This window comes from Spermophilus citellus, assembly GCF_964194105.1.
Source record: "Spermophilus citellus genome assembly, chromosome: 7".
NCBI classification, from domain to species: domain Eukaryota; kingdom Metazoa; phylum Chordata; class Mammalia; order Rodentia; family Sciuridae; genus Spermophilus; species Spermophilus citellus.
In genome coordinates, this window is record NC_138188.1 from 160,176,637 (window position 1) to 160,193,906 (window position 17,270).

A 17,270-nucleotide genomic window follows, 5' to 3' on the forward strand; every position below is an offset into this window, starting at 1 on the left:
TAACTATAAGGTCCTTGCTTAGCATCTGGATGGACATCTTAAGTGACAACTGCTATTTTAAGGAAAAAGTTTCGCTTTCCCAACCAAGGGCCTCTCTGAGAAAGGCTCACCACTCCCTCACACCAACCCAACCCTTATCCACTGGCTCTAGGACCATCCCAGCTCCGATCCCTGAGCCTTCCCATAAAGTCCCAGAACTCAATCCTGTTTTGCCTCTCTCTTCTATATATAGAGAGAGAGGTGGCATTTATTTGTCAGCTCTGACAAATAAATTCTGGTGTGTGTCTCTGCCTGGCCTCCGTCTTTAATTTCTGGCTCACCATCTCTCATTCCTCGCTTTCCCTTCAATAACCACTTCATCTCTTGAAAGTCCAAATATTTCTTTGAACTTGAAACAATACTCTACTGCTTTTCTCTGACAGTCTTTAGAGCTCACAGCAACTTGAAGCATTCAAATATAAATGAGTGTATTTCTTTTTAAATAAATCCACTTTGAGCTATTCTGGCATCCATCCTGCATCGGATTGGTCTTGTGATATATCCACAACAATGTATGAACAATCTCACATTTTAATATTGACAGGTTGGACAGGATTACTGACCCATGTGTCAGACTCCAGCACTCCTGCATTGGGGAGCATGCCCTGAAATTCCTGAATAATCTGGAGCCACAGGCAGCTGTCTGGCAGCCAGGAGCTACCGGGAAGCGGATTGCTTGTTATCAATATCCCTGCCCCACCTTTGACCCCATGGAGACACTTGTAAAGCCAGACCCACCTACAGGCATTTCGAGACTAGCCCTACGGGAGACCTGGAGGTGCACCACACCCTGCTGGTCCACGGGCCCATAGGCCAGAATCCTGGGGCTTGATTCTCACAACAGGTGAGCAGGGGTATGCACTCACTATGGGGCCTCTACCCAGGCCCAATGTCTCCAGGGGTTGGAGGCATTCTGGGACCAAAGAGAGGAACTCGGCCTCTCCTGGGTGAGCCCAGAAGCCAGGCTGCCTAAGGGCAGGGTTTTCTTAGCTGGGTGGGCTGCTGGCCCTGGGTTACCAGCCAGGACTGGCAGGTGACGGGGCTGGATTCTAACCATCGTGGCATGTGCACATCACGGGCCCTAGAACCACCACCCTGGCTCTCCGCCACTCCTGGGTGACCCTTGCCATCTAAGGCAGTCGCATGGCCAGGCCTCCAACTCGCAGTCTTCCTCTTAAGGAAACATCTGCCCAGATCCTCCTCTGCCACTCTTCTGAGCCTCACCCAGGCCCTCAAACCTCCCTCCCAGGCTGGCCTGAAGGTGGAAGCTTGCAGCTTGCTCTGCCAGGTCTCCTGCCCACAGCTGTGGAGTCCACACAGCAGGAAACAGGCTCTGGACAGATGCCAAACCTGCTGGTGTTTGAGTTGGCCTGGCCCAAGTGGCCCTCAGTGCCGAGCCCCCTCACCGTGACCCCAGATGCCGAGATGCAGTGCAGAGACCTACCGAAGCAGCTGAACTGGGTTTGGGGCCACCTTCTTCCTTGGGAGGCTGCACCAGTCTCCAGGGGCCCCAGGGTTTCCTACCTTTCTGGGTGATTCCAGTTTTGAGGGCCTCAGAACCTTGGCACTGCTGGGACACCAAAGCTGACTCTGTGTGCACAAAAGGTCCTCCAAGCCAGCTTCTGGGGTGTTGCTTCAAGGTCAGCCCAGCCTGAGGCAAGGTCAATCCACCAGCAAGGCCCGCAGCTCACAGGCAGAGCAGAGGTGGCCGGAGTCCACGTTCACTTCTCAACGGCAGCCGAACACCGTGGTCCGTAACGTCTATGAGCCTCCGGGTCCTCGCGGGGAAACTGGCCTTGTTTGTGAACCTGTTTCAACAATGACACTGAAGGACGGCAGACGCTGCCCACATCCACCTTGCCTGACTACGTGGAGCTAAAGGTCTTTTCACAAGCAGCAGGAGCCAAGAAGACACTGACAGACACCTCCTCCCCACCCCACGCACTGGCCACCTGGACTTCGGGAAAGGGGCCTCCTGTGCGGGAGGAGACGGGGAGGGGGCACCAGGTGGAGAGGCTTCTGCACAGATTCTGTTAATATAACTCACAACTTCCTCTAATCCCACTGTGTCAGTCAGGTGTCAGTCAACTTTTCGTCACGGTGACAAACACCTGAGAAGAAGAACCTAGAGGAGGAAAGGTCTATTTAGGCTCATGGTTTTAGAGGTCCCAGGCCACCGCAGGCTGGCCGCATTACCCTGGGCCTCAGTGAGGCGGAGCTTCATGGTGGAAGGGCATGTGGAGAGCTGCCCAGCTCATGGTGGCCGGGAAGAGACTCCCTCCCAGGGCACATCCCAATGGCCTACTCCGCTCAGCCAGGTCCTGCTACCCAGCCTCCACCACTCCTAGGAGCCCATTCAGCCCTCAGGGGACTAATCCTCTGTGAGGCCTGAGCCCTGCCATCTGGTAGCTCCCAAAGCCCCTCCTCTGGACACGGCTGCATGGGGACCAGCCTTCCACACATGAGTCTCTGGGGGACATTCTAGATGTAAACCATACAGTCATTTTTCTACTTCTGCAAATAATACCTAAGATCAATCAACTTAAAAGCAGGGAGGTGTATTGTGGAAGCTCCAGCTACGGCCAACACCCCTTGCTGTTGGGCCTGAAGTGGCACAGTGGGCCCTGGGGGAAGCACACGGTGGAAAAGGTCCTTCCCCTCATGGCCGCAGAGAAGTCAAGGGAGGGAGGAAGCGGCCAGGGTCCCAATATCCTCTTCCAGGACACGTCACCTGTGACCTAGTTTCCTTCCTGGGAAGTTTCCATCACCTCCCAGTAGCAGCACAGGCTGGGGACCAACCTTCAACTCACGGGCCCTTAGGGGACACTCCTCCAAACCATAACACTGCCAACTATCCTTTCGTTCCTCTTCCACAACCGCCTCTCTCGGGTCAGCCTGGGTATGAGCGCTGGGGTCTTGCCACCTCTCTGGGTCTCACTCTCCACGGGGAAATGCACATGTAACATTCTCTGCTTTCTTCCTGGGGATCCTTCTTAGGCCATTTTCATTTCCAGGCCCAGCCAAGGTCCCCAAGAGGACAGAGCTACGTTTTGCTTCCCCTGTACGTCAAGGCGACAAATCAAGCTCTCTGGACACCACGTCTGGCACTCTGCAGGGCTGACAGAAAGGGTCCCCTTCTCTGGTGCACCGCAGTGGCCTCTTCAGAATGGGCACAGGTGAAAGGAGCAACGTGGACAGGGCCATGAAGACGCAGGAGGGAGGAGGAGGTTTTATTCATATCATTTGTCCCTTTTCCAAAAGAGCCAGAGAGGCACTCCTGGGCTCTGAAGTTTCATTCCGTACTAGTAACTACACTGGTCGGCTTTATTAAAGACCTTTTCCTTCCCCTCTCTCCTAATCTGTTGGAGAGAACCCAGGGGCAACCAGATCAAATCTGCAGGTAACTCCAGCTTGCTTCTGTGAGATGTGTCAACAAGAATCCAACAATTCCACTCGCCCTGAAGTATCACCAAAAATAAAATATAATTTTCAGAGAAAATGCTGAGATGAGCCTTCTATTTGTGGTTGTAAAGGAGTTTATTTAAGCAGTTTCAGAGAATTCTTGAATGAAATAGGTCACCAGATAGGGATGGTGACATCTTCCATATTTAGAAGCATTTGTGGTAACCGTTTTTAATGTGATGGACATGGACCTCAGACTGCAGAACACAGAGGTTTCTAAGCTGGGTTACTAAAGGAGAAGCTACTCCGAATAGGTGAGATGGCATGGAAATGAGCTCCTTCTCTCATCAGGGGCCACTGACCCAGTCTAATCTGAGCTTTTTGTGAAGCCTTGATCTATTCAGAGAATCCCAATTAGGAGTCCATCCCTCGTCCCTGTAAAACTGGAATTCTGGGTAGTTACCAAGGCTCTCCAACATGTTCTCCTTTCATCTTCCTCTACATCCTTCTTCTTGAACGTAATTGGGAAATGAGTCTCCTTAGCATGAAAAAGACATCAAAACTTGTGCTGTTATAACAGAATACCTGAGACTGGGTGAATCATAACAAAGAGAAATTCACTGGTTCACAGTTTTGGAGCCTGGCAAGTTCAAGGTCAAGACACCAGCAGGTTTGGCATCTGGTAAAAGCTGTCTCCACAAACACAGCAGCCTCCAGAGGGGAGGGACACTGCTCCTCACGTGGCAGAAGAGGGGACCAAATCCACATTAACTCCACCTAAAGGGTACATATAGCTCTCATGGCTTAATCACCTCTAAAGGAACCTACCTCCTTTTTTGCACACTTTCATTGGTGCATTATGACTCTATATAATAATGGCATTCACTGTTGTTACGTATTCCTAGGAACACACAATGTAACAATACGATTTGGGCAATATCATCACCCAGCATTTCCCTTTTCCCTCCCCTCCTCCCTCCCTCTGGTCTCCTTTCCATTTTCATGAAATCCTCCTCTCCACCTTTCCCCCTTTGTTTGTTTGTTTGTTTGATGTGGTGCTGAGAATCGAACCCAGTGCCCCACACATGCCAGGCAAGCCCTCTCCCCTGGGCCCAGCCCCAGCCCTTCTCTTCCCTTTTCCTCTCCAGCTTCCACGTGAGAGAAAGCATATGACCCTTGGCTTTCTGTGTTTGGTGTATTTTGCTTAATCATAATGCTCTCAAATCCCATCCATTTTCCTGCAAATGACATAGTTTCCTTCTTCTTTATGACTAAACCAAACTCCACTGTTTATATAGACCACATTTCTTCATTCACTCACCCACTGGTGGACACCTAGGCTAGTGTCACAGTGTGGCTATTATGAATTGTGCTGTGGCAAACATGGGTCATGAACTGCTGTAGTATGATGTCTTTAATTATTGAGGGTAAATACTGAGGAGTGCTGATGCTGGGTCCTGTGGTGGTTCCATGCCTAATCTTTTAAGGAGCCTCATACTGATTTCCACAGTGGTCGTACTAATTTACAGTCCCACCAACAGTGTAACATTGCTCCTTTTTTCCCCTACATCCTTTCCAGTATTTATTATTGGGTGTATTCTTTTTTTATTTTTTGTTTTACTTAGTTGTATACATGACAGTAGAATGAATTTATGCATTTTACTATATCATACATAGATAGGATACAATTGCTCATTTTTCTGAGTATACATGTTGCAGAATCATAATTGGTCATGCAATCACATATATACATAAAGTAATAAAGTGTGTTTCAATCTACTATCTTTCCTATCCCCACATCCCCTCCCCTCCTCTCTCTTTACTTCTCTCTACCGAATCTAAGGTAACGCTATTCTTCTCTAGTGCCCTCCCCACCTTATTGTGAATTAGAATCCACATATTAGAGAACACATTCGGTCTTTGGTTCGGGGGGATTGGCTTATTTCACTTAGTATGATATTCTCCAACTCCATCCATTTACTGGCAAATGCCATGATTTCTCTCTTCTTTAAAGCTGAATAAATATTCCATTGAGTATAACTAAATATATATATATATATATTTATATATATCACATTCCATCTTTATCTATTCATCTATTGAGGGATACCTAGGTTGGTTCCATAGTCTAGTTATTGTGAATTCAGCTGCTATAAACATTGATGTGGCTGTGTCACTATAGTATGCTGATTTTAAGTCCTTTGGGTATAAACCAAGGAATGGGATAGCTGGGTCAAATGGTGATTCCATTCCAAGTTTTCTGAGGAATCTCCATACTGTTTTCCATAGTGATTGCACCAATCTGCAGTCCCACCAGCAACATATGAGTGTACCTTTCCCCCACATCCTCACCAACCACCTTATTGTTACCTGTATTCTTGATGATTGCCATTCTGACAGGAGATGAAATCTTAGAGTGGTTTCAATTTGCATCTCTCTAATTGTTAGAGATGTTGAACACTTTTTTCATGAATTTGTTGATCAATTGTATTTCTTCTTCTGTGAAGTGACTGTTCAGTTCCTTAGCCCATTTATTGATTAGGTTATTTTGTTTTATTGTGTATATTTTTTTAAGGATTGAGAGAAATCTTTTTATTTTAAAAAAAAATATTTATTTTTTAGGTGTAGATGGACACAACACAATGCCTTTATTTTTATGTGGTGCTGAGGATCGAACCCCGGTCCCGCCTATGCTAGGCAAGCGCTCCACCACTGAGCCACAATCCCAGCCCTTATTGTGTGTATTCTTGATGGTTGCCCTTACGATTGGTATGAGATGAAATCTCAGTGTAGTACTGATTTGCATTTCTCTAACTGCCAAAGATGTTGAACATTTTTTCTCATAATCATTGGCCATTCGTATTTCTTGAGAAGCACCTCTTTTGTTCATTTGTCCATTTATTATTTTTTTTAAAGAGAGATAATTTTTAATATTTATTTTTTAGTTTTCGGCAGACACAACATCTTTGTATGTGGTGCTGAGGATCGAACCTGGGCCGCACGCATGTCAGTTTTTGAATCGATAAAACCCCAGACCCTTCAGTTCTTGACAATATGCTCCTGGAGCCTGGGGTGGGCTACAGTTAGAGACATATGAAGTCCATGGTGTTAAGGGTACTGTCTTTCACACTCTTTTCTGTGGATTGGAAAAACTACCCAGCTGTTAACAAAGGCCATTTCTTTGGAAGTGGGTAAGATATGATAAAACCGGACGAAGGCAAGAAGAGCCAGCCAGAGATAAATGCTGTGCCTAGTCAATCAAGGACTATTTCTTACTCCCAGAAGGAGCTAGCAACGTATGCTCAATGCAATTGCAGAATTGTGACAGCCCGGGGTAGCTGTCCATCCTAGTCTCCTTCGCATCAGTGTGTACTCCAGTGTGACCTGCCCCAGTCTCACGATGCCATACCAGGTATGTAGACAATAGGAAACTGGTCTTTTTCCTTTGTAGGTTTCTGTATCAACAGAAGCTGCATCTGAGCCTGATGCAGATGACCAGACCCTGGGCTGCAAGCCTCATGACCGGATGATACCTGGGCCACCCGACCAGCACATTTTGCATGTGGGGTGGCAGAGGTAGCAGAAAGCTACCATTAAAACCTTTTAATGGCACTGACCTACCATGTTTCTCACACCTTTCATGGCACCTTCCCCCGCTGCCTCTGGAGGGGACCATGTGACCTACTTTGCCTGTGGGGACTGCAGCAAGCAATGCAGATGCTTGAAAACAGCCCTTGCATGCTGCCTGGAGCCTGTGGCAGCCCCTGTAAAAGTGTCTCCTGGGATTTTGGAGCAAGGGCCTGCCATCATCCATGGATTACTCTCCTTTTCAAGGAAAGCTCTTGGCCTGCAAGTGGACCATCATGAAAACTGAATTCATGACCACGGGCCACTGTGGCTCAGTGCTAGACTCTGCTGTTGGTAGACCGAGCGCTTGGAGACAGCCGTAACCAAGACATCCTTGGTGACTGAAGTCCATGTGGCCTTGTGCATGCAGAGCCCCATCCCTGCTACCCTGGCCTGTGTTCACAACAGAATCAGCTAGGGAGAGAAGCTGGTTGACACCACAGCTTAGCTTGTGGTCTTATGAAGCAGTGTAGCTGCTTCAGGTTCACAAATAAATTCACATGCCTAATGTAACACGAAATGTGTTAGAGCCAGTGATGTTCAAAAGACCAAGCCTGCAAAGAGCCCTGGGAAAGTCTGGATGAAGAAGCAATCTGTCAAGCAATACTGAAGAGAGCACACGTGAATTTGTTTCCTTTTGAATAAATGTGACTTCATTACCTTATCACCAATTTCGATCCACAAAACAAAAACAAAAACAAAAAACCTAGATCTCATAAAATATCCAGAAAGTTTCCACATGTTAAGAATCACCAGGGGCTGGGGCTGGGGCTCAGCGGTAGTGCACTTGCCTGGCATGTGTGAGGCACTGGGTTTGAATTTTCAGCACCACATTTAAATAAATAAAATAAAGGTCTATTAATAACTAATATATACTTAAAAAAAAAAAAAAAAAAAAGAATCACCAGCAGGCACTGTGGCACACTCCTATAATCTCAGCAGCTCAGGAGGCTGAGGCAGAAGGATGGAATTTTAAAAAGGGCTGGGTATATAACTCAGTGGTAAAGCTCCTCTGGGTTCAATCCCCAGTACCCGCCTCCCCAGCAAATCGTCACCAACGATTCGTCACCTTTCAGATTTTTTGTACCTAACTATATGCTCATATTAATAGAACCTGCTTTCTGCAGCTTTTCAAAACTCTGCCATTAAAGTTTCAAGTAAAACAATACTCCCACCTAGTGGATAAAGAAGAATGTCTATTTCAGTTTTGAACAGTATCACCATAAAGAAGAAATTAAAACTACAATTAACTTTTTAAAGTTTATTCTGTTTCAACACCCTCAAAATACAGCACCCCCAGAGCAGCCCTCAAAGCAGTGCTCGCTGCTCCCCTGGAAGGAATGGATGCTTCTGGACCCTGGGGTGGGCTATAGATAGAGACAACGTGGGAGACATCTCAGAACGATCTTTGGGATCACGTATAAATGTTACTCTGAATCTCATTTGTTGTCATCAATTTCTTCAGTATCTCTGTGCCCTGTGGAATGTTCTGAAAGAAGAGAAAAAGATGTCAAGACAGCTTTTCAGTGAGAGGCAACATGCACACCCAGCCTGACGCTCTCGAGAAGTTGTGAGAAGGTGCTGCGCAGCAGAAGCAGTGCCTTCCAGCACCTCTCCCCAAGGGACAGTGCTCGAGAAGGCGAAAGCCCAGAGAGCCCTTCCCTGGCCCAGGCCTCGAAGTGTACCTGGCCTCTTCACCCCACCACTCTCCCTGTCCACCACAGCCCTCTGGCACCCAACCTGTCCTCTTTCCACATCCCACTGCTCCCCACTGAGGCCCATCCAGCTTTCATAGCCAACTGTGGGGCCACTTCCTCCCCAGAGCCCTGCCTATGTGAGAGGCTTTCCCAGTACCCCTGACCAGCACCCCTCATGGCCGGGAGCTGCCTCAGCTCTAAAGCCCTACAGTGGTGCCAGAGAGTGGGGGCTGTAGCTAACCCCTGTTAACTATTGAACAAACCCCACTGGGAGTGGACAGCAGAAACCATGCACTAACTCAGGCGACCTCATGGGTCGGGTCGTTGATAGGAGTACTCTTCACAACGACCACCTGACCTTCCCCAGACGGGTGTCTTCAAAGGAAGACAGGAAATGTTAAAAAGGTCTTTAAATTTCGCCTTCAAATTGTACTCCTCAATCCTATTTGACAGATGACTTACGCTGCTCAGAACAAATCCGAACATTTATGTTAAGCTCCTGTATGGGGAGCAGAGTCCCTAGCAGGAACAAAACAGCTCCAGAGAACTGCTCTCTAAACAAGTGGGCCGAGCCGGTCACAAATCACAGCAGCCAGCACGAGGACCCGCACGCCCTTGGAAAGACACTAAACCCAGAAGAATTCAACTTGTCTGAAAACTTAACCCTGACTCCACTAACTGGGAAGATGTGCTTGAAGTAGACCAAGTCAGGGCTCTGCAGCCTGACTCTCCACCAATCAACAGGGGGTCACTGAGGGCTTCCTTCTACAGGCCAGGTATGTGGAACCCAGGGACGCCAAAATGGAAAAACGTGCTCCTGTACCGCAAGCTGCTGAGGAAGACACTAACTTAGGAGAGCTGAGACGGCCACTCCAGCATAACCTGCCGTGAGTGGAGCCCTGATGGCTACTCCAGAACAAAACAGGTCACCAACGATGCTGGGACAACCCCTCTCCCTTGAAGTACTTCTTAAACCAGACACTGTGGCTCTCCATAAATCTCTGAAGAGAACACTGGGGAGGCCCGAAGCTGCCTGAAATGCTAGACAAATGCTGCTGTGTACGTGTTCTGATATGTATTTTTCCAGTAAATGAGCCCACAGACCTAAGGGGGGGACAAAGGTTCATTAATAATTCTCACATCTTCACATATCCCATCCCCTCAAAATCAGGTGAATACTATTGATACTATACTTAAAAATTACAACCTTCCAAATGAGTTACAGAAACTTCTCCAGCCCCAGAGACACGTAGGATGTAAGGGCAACGCACTGGTCTATATATAAGAGCAAAATGCTCTTCAAGTTATAGAAGTAAATCCAGAAGAGAAGGTGGCCAGAGCGGGAAGCTGGTGTGGGAAGATAGGCTCTCCGAGTACTGCTCCGGGTCTGCCCTGTCCCTACACTCAGCTAGTGTGTCAGCTGGTGGTCAGGTGAGTGACACTTACCTTAGCCAGGCCTTTCAAGCTTCTGGAAGAAAGTATGGGCTTGAAAGCTTCCACGGTAATGAGGTCTAACGTCATCACCTCAGTGTAACACAAATACAGAATGGCAGGGATTTTCCACACCTGACAGTAACTGAGGACTGTGAACGAAGGAAAACCACTTAAGTTTTCTAGAATATAGTTTTAAAATTAACCACCATTAAATAATAAAGGCTGCTTTAAAAAGTCTTTGAATCACGACATTTACTGCTCTACTAATTCAATTCTAATGGATATTTTCTTTCAAAAATCAACTTATTTTCCTAATAATCTTTTGCTTTTGCAAATATTATCTTTATTTTGCATTTCCTAAACATACTGCTCAATTTTAAGTAGTTAAAAGGTTGAAATTTCAGTCACTATAATAAACAAAGCAAGTTACATGTAACAAACGAATACCATGATGCATACTACTACCAAGTTAGTCCTCCTCACTCTAACAAACTTAACAAGGGGGAAAAAACGTTTTTCCTTTATTCAATATACTTAACAAAGAACAATTAGTAACATACAATAAAAGATACACTACTGAAAAGTAAATGGCAATCTATTTCTTAAGACAGCAAAATATAATTACAGTGATAAAAATATTAAGTAACACACATTAAAGTAACTATCAAACTTCACTTTCTATTTTGATAATTAAAATGTACTTTACCAAATTTTCATACAATTTACAACTAACATTGGCTTGCATTCTGAGTCGCCAAAGACCAAAAAGAAACTAAAGCTGAGGCAGAGCAATTAAGCCATCTGAGCTGTTCTCATAAGTGTGTCTAGAAAATTTTAAAAACGCAAACCAAGTATACTAACAAGTTCAGACACTGAGGATTAATAGCAATATATTGATTTTGATCGTCAAAAAATTAACCTCATAAAGATTTCTAATAGTGAAAATAATAATTAGCAGTAAGATGAAATGTAAATATGGATTTTGGTATCACCTGCGGCAGGAAGATCATGGATGATGTTCGGCTGTTCTAGCAGTGAGCAACAGGCAGTGTCCTTGAAATTCTGTGTTTTTAGTGCTTTCAGGAAAGGAGAAGGAAGGCTGCCAGTAGATTCTGAGGTTTTATAGTCAGTAACATGTCGACATGTGAGAATAGTTACCTGCATGTTCCTCCTTGGACAAGAGCCGAAAACCTGACACAAAATTGATTTAAAATTAAACAAGGGTAACTGTGTGAGGGAATGGAAACACTGCTCCAGCTACTCTCCCAGCAGTGCGGGCGGCAGCTGCACATCCAGCAGGGGCGCACTGCGCCCTGGGTAACAGAACAGGCCTCCCTGCCCCAGCCTGGGTTTGCTCTCGGCACTCTGGTTGGCACTCCTCCTCATGGCACTTTCCTGTCCCTTAACTCAGGGCAGTATCACCTACTTAAGAGACCGATGTGTAGGAAACAACCACGAGTGGACAATGCTGGAGCAGCTGCCACAGGACCACCAGCTGAGCAAGCCAAGAGCATATCCCACAGTCAGCCTGCCTCACCTACTCCCAATAACACCTGGAAAATGGCTCTTGCTAAATCCACTTTTGAGTTACTAGAATTGGGGCGAGTTTCAAGGGTTCTAGAACTCAAAGTTCTCTTCCATGACTTGAAGAGAAGATCTAGTAGATCTACAAGAATCCTTCTACCTTCTAATAAAATCTATGGTGACACAAACAAAGCAAGCAACTGTTTTTTAAAGAAAAGAGTAGTTTTTATGTTACTATACTTGTTTAAAAATATTCTGTGGGGCTGGGGATATAGCTCAGTTGGTAGACTGCTTGCTTTGCATGCACAAGGCCCTGGGTTCGATCCCTAGTACCACAAAAAATTATAATAATAAAAATATTCTGTGAAAAAAACAGCTTTTTCCATTAGTAATAAAAGAACTGAAGATTTTATATTAAGTGTCATAATTCATACAACTAATTTCATTATATCACAACTTTGTAAATATATGCAAAAAAAGTCAACACAATGTAAGTTTGTTTCAAGGTACATCCCGTTTAAGAAAAATAACATTATTCACAGGCCCAATTTATTTCCCTTCATAGAATACTTAAAAGTCTGAGTCTAAAATACTTAAGAACTGTTTGATTATCAGGATGATTTGACCAAAATAACAAAGTAACCCAAAGAATACCCCTAAGGAAAAAAAAATTTGTTTTAGAAATGCATAATTTTTATATTTTTTCAAGTCTAGAATGTTCATCTGTCACCGTGTAAAAATTAAGTATTTTTGAAATAATAATCACCCTACATAATTAAAAAATATAAATAAAACACTAATTTCCTAATATTCTAAGCTCTGACCCTCTTACCCAGAAAGATACACATATGTACACTGAATATAAGATAGTTCACAGATCTTTTTAAACAACTTTTCTTCTAATAAAATGCATTTACTAACTTAAAGCAAAAGCTTCTCTAAGTATGCCAGCTGGTTTAAAGTAGAAAATGAAATTCTTATTTCTATTTAATTTTAATATCAGTGTTAAATACACTGAGATTTAAGCTGAGATGTTGCTAAGAATTTCACCTAAAAACTGAAGGGCCTACTTTGTTTACAACTACAGGTGAAAAAAAGAAATGATGAATGATGAGGATGAAGACATCCCACTGACCCTCCTCTGGTCATTACACCTGTACTGAAATATCACAGTGCAGCCCATTAATAAGTACTATTTTGTGTCTATTAAAAATAAAAATAAGCTGGGTATGGTGGTGCACCCCTGCAACCCCAGTTACTCAACAATCTAAGGCTAGAGGATGGCAAGTTCAAGGCTAGCCTCAGCAACCTAGCGAAACCCCTGGCTCACTAGGGCTGGAGATGTAACACAGTGATAGAGAGTTCCTAGGTTCTTAAATTAAAAAAGGAAAGAAAACTAACCACATGTGATAATAAACATTTTAAAAAAAGAGAGAGAGAGAGCGAGAGAGAGCGCGCGCGCTCCTAGGTTCAATTCTCAGCATCACACACATACACAACACACAAAATAAAGACACATGCTGTGTGTGGCGCCTGTGATCCCTGCAGCATGGAGACTGAGGCAGGAGGATCGCGAGTTCAAAGTCAGCCTCAGCAACTTAGCGATATGTTGTCTCTAAATGAAATATGAAAAAGGGGTGGGGAGAGGCTGGGGCTGGGGCTCAGTGGTAGAGCACTTGCCTGGCATGTGTGAGGCACTGGGTTTGATTCTCAGCACATAAAAATAAATAAAGGTCTACCAACAACTAATAAAATATTTAAAAAGAAAGAAGTGGGGAGCTGGGGATGTGGCTCTGTGGTAAAGCACCCTTGGGTTCAATCCCTGGTACATAAAATAAACAAACAGATAAAGATATATATATATATATGAAAAATATAGATATTTTTGAGCATTCCTAAATCCAAAAATCTAAAATCTGAAATGCTTCAAAATCCAAAAACTTTTGAGCACCTACATAAAATAAGAGGAAAATTCTACACCAAGAATTTGTTTCATATTGAAAGTTATAAAAAACACTGTATAGTTATCTTCAGACTATGCATATAAGATGTATTTGAAACATTAATAAATATGTGTTTAGACCTGAATCCCCTCCCTTCTGTCCCAAACATTTTAGACAAGGGGTATTCAGACTATAAAACGTAATTGCCAAAAATTATGGTTTCCTCTAAAATTTCTAGATGAGTTCAACTCTTCACTCAAAAACTATGTGCACAATTTTCCAGCAAAATGAAGACAAATTTATTCACATCTAATGCTTAGAAAAATAGATCATATTTGAGCCTAGAGTTTTTTTTATTTGAGAAAATACACACAAAATCCTTTCCTGCATAATTTTAAATGAAAAGACACTGAACCTTAAAAAAGAGCAACTTCTGTAGTCTAAAAATTCACAGGTCTCATTCTCTCTTACCTTTTCCAGCCACTGATACTGCTGATCTTCAGCAACATAGCAACTACATTGACAGACAAAGACCTGAAAAATAAAATTCAAAGTTTTTTTTCAAGATAAATAAATTTTATACACACCCAAACTGCCACCATATACATATCATGTGAATACCAACGGAACACTGCTGTACTCTGGATGTGGAATGTCTGCGAAAGACCCATGTGTTTCCTAAAGTTTCTACATCTGCCAAAGTCTGCATCAGCTTGGCACTACTGGGAGGTGGTGGAAACCTGAAGAGAGGGGGGCCTAGTAGGAGGTCTTCAGGTCATGGGGGTAGCCTTGAAGGTGACACTTGGTCTTCCCCCTCTTCTCTTTTGCTTCCTGGTCATGAGGTAAGCAGCTTTGCTATGCCTGGTGCTCCTACCATGATGTACTGTCCCCCAATCAGAGGTCTTAAAGGAACGTGTCTGTCTGATCATGTACTAGAACATCCAAAACCCCCGCTGATAGATCTCACATGTTTGTTACAGTGACAGAAAGAAAACACAAACACTTATCTTCCTGACTCTACTACTAGCCCATTTACTTCTCTTAAATTTAATAAGAGTTAAGCCATTACTGATAACTGGTATCAGAATAAAGAATGCACTTAGAGAGCAGTTCAGTGACATGCCTGTTAGATTCTGGGGTACACTAACAGCAAAGACTCTGTGATGCTTAAATAACTAACTTTTAAACATACAAGTTAAGTCCCACATACCAAGGGATTTGATTTTAGGTGATAAAACACACAAAAAGACTCTGAAGGGGACAGGTGTGTGGTGTCCACTGTTCTACACCATTCATTCCAGAGTTTGGCACAACCAACTTCTTCCCAGACGCCTGAATTCATAACAAACGATGACAAAAATGCTGTAAGAGAACAATTCACACAAGTTAGTGCTTAGCCCTGCATGCTGTATTCTCTATTCAATAAAAAGCTGAAATTACTCTAGAATTTCAGAGCTGAAAAAGTCCTCAAGATCATCTAATGCCACCAATCTGCAGGAGGCAGCCAGGGCTTCACGAAAGGCCACACTGAGTAAGACAAGACTACAGCAAGGAAGGGACAAGACAGGCTTACAGACAGACTCCCAGGGTAACACTCCCCTAAAAATGTGAGACCAGAACTTCATATAATGAGTCAGAGTCACTTACTATGTACTTAGTATGCTCTGTAAGTCCCAGGGATGCATTATATGGCAAGGGATCTTAATGGGGTTCCCAAATGTTCCCAATACCTGTAACTCCCCTAAAATTATAAAGATCTTTGTGTACAGGTCTTGTACAGACATTGTTCTAGATGAACTTTACACTTTTCTACCTTTAACTCACCAAGTGAATCAACACAAAGACATTGGAACTTAATTGCTCAAAAGAGCTAGTGATCACTGTTATTTTTGGAGTTCTCATTATGTTTTCAAAAGCCTGTTAACTCAAAAACATTTAAGTAAACCTGGCTACAACACACCAGAAACAGTTCCTTGAGCTTTAAGTTCCTGAAGACACAAATATTTCCTTTAAATCTTATTTTTTTATTTCCATTTTTAGAAGATAGTACACATGAACAGGTGATGTATTTATCCCCTCTCAGAAACAAAGTTACTCTACCAAGACTTTTCTCTTTTAAGTAACCAACCTTTGAAGTCTTTTAGAATGGAAAGAAGTAACTTTGTATTTTTTCTTTCAACAAAACCTCTAGTCTTCTGCATTTTTCACTTACCTACTGCATTATTTCCTATAGCAATTATAAACTTGGAACAAGGATATTTTTCTAGCAGAGAAACTTCCAGAGATGTTTTTGTCTGTCTTCGAAGAAGCCGCACCTCCCTAACACAAGAAACAAGATGAAACCAAAACAGCTTAAACACAGTCAGTATTCTACTTTGAAAAAAACAACATTATATGTATGATTGAAGTACCTTTACTAACCGGTAAAACTGACACTTGCATTCTATAAAGAATATAATTAGAATCCTAAAGAAAGAGCAGATTCAGGCACTGATAATCAACAAAACTACTGCAAGCAAGCTTCATGTCCATCTGACCCCCTGATCAATCTTAGCATCCCTAAAAAAGTGAAAAAACTGGGCAGTATGCAACAAGAAACAGAAAGTACCACAGCACCACTTCAAAGCTCTCTCGCTAAAGAACGTCAATCTATCTGATCCAAGTTCCAAAATTAACATTCTTTTGCAGGAGATGCAGGTGATGAGCACACGTGTGAAATGCCTCCAGGAGGAGCAACCAGACAAATCCAGAGCTCTCTACAGGAGTAAAAGGGAAGGTGAACCGCTCCAAATGAAATGACCCCTCTAAGTGTAAGGCGTTGACCTGGTCAGGAGACCGATGTACCCAAACCCACCGGAAAATCTCAGTCTGACCGAACTAGGTATACGAGACGATATGGAACACCACTACTACTGCAGACTATAAGAGACCTAAATCGTATTTTGAGACGCATTCTGCAGGGTGCAGGCCGTACCCGGACCGTGCTCCGGGGGCGGCAGGAGGGGAAGTCTCCGTGGGCGCTGAGCTGACCTGAGTGCGGGCCTCCGGGGTCCTTCACGTTCTCCCATCTCGTGTGGGGGAGAATGGTAGAAAAGAGCGCGCACCTGCCACCCACGCAAGGCCGGCTGGAGCGCGGGAGGAGGGAAAGCCCCCGGGGCGCGCGCAGCCTCACCGGGCCGGGTAGCGGGCCGGGCAGCCGGGCGGGCACAGCCGACCGCGCCCCGCCGGCCCCTCGCGGCGCGGGCCAGCGCGCTCCCCACCCCCGCGCCGCCCTTGCCGACGCCTCACCTCTTCCGCGCCAGCTGCCGCCGGACCTCCCGGTCCTCGGGGGTCTCCCTCCGTCCCGCCGCCTCCTCCTCCTCCTCCTCCTCCTCCTCCGTCCCGGCTCGACACGGCGCCTTCACCACCTCTCCAAAGAAAGTGGCTGCCATGGCCTCCAAGGGACCGACCGCCCGCACAACCGCGGCGCCGCGGGACGGCGCACGCGCACCTCCGCGCGACCACGCCCCCCGCACTGCTCTACGCGTGGGCACACCCCTTGCGCGGCGGCCCCTCTCCCCGCTCAGCCACGCCTTCGTACCGCCCGTGCACGTAGCCACGCCCC

General features: G+C 44.9%; 1 protein-coding gene across 3 annotated transcripts; it reads right to left on the minus strand.

The window, feature by feature from the left end:
• Positions 1–8,316: 8,316 nt before the first annotated feature.
• Positions 8,317–17,244, minus strand: PSMG1 (proteasome assembly chaperone 1). Of its 3 annotated transcripts, none has more exons than XM_081301311.1 (7): positions 16,955–17,244; positions 15,879–15,985; positions 14,877–15,028; positions 14,138–14,200; positions 11,192–11,390; positions 10,212–10,348; positions 8,317–8,557 (listed from the first exon to the last, which is right to left on the minus strand). In XM_081301311.1, the coding sequence occupies exons 1-7, from the start codon at positions 17,095–17,097 to the stop codon at positions 8,483–8,485; spliced, it is 876 nt and encodes a 291-aa protein (XP_081157437.1). In that variant the 5' UTR covers positions 17,098–17,244; the 3' UTR covers positions 8,317–8,482. The 3 variants fall into 3 exon arrangements, with proteins under 3 accessions (XP_081157437.1, XP_081157439.1, XP_081157438.1); XM_081301312.1 differs by lacking the exon at positions 8,317–8,557 and adding an exon at positions 9,726–9,869; XM_081301313.1 differs by lacking the exon at positions 15,879–15,985 and having other exon boundaries at positions 16,955–17,095.
• Positions 17,245–17,270: the final 26 nt, after the last annotated feature.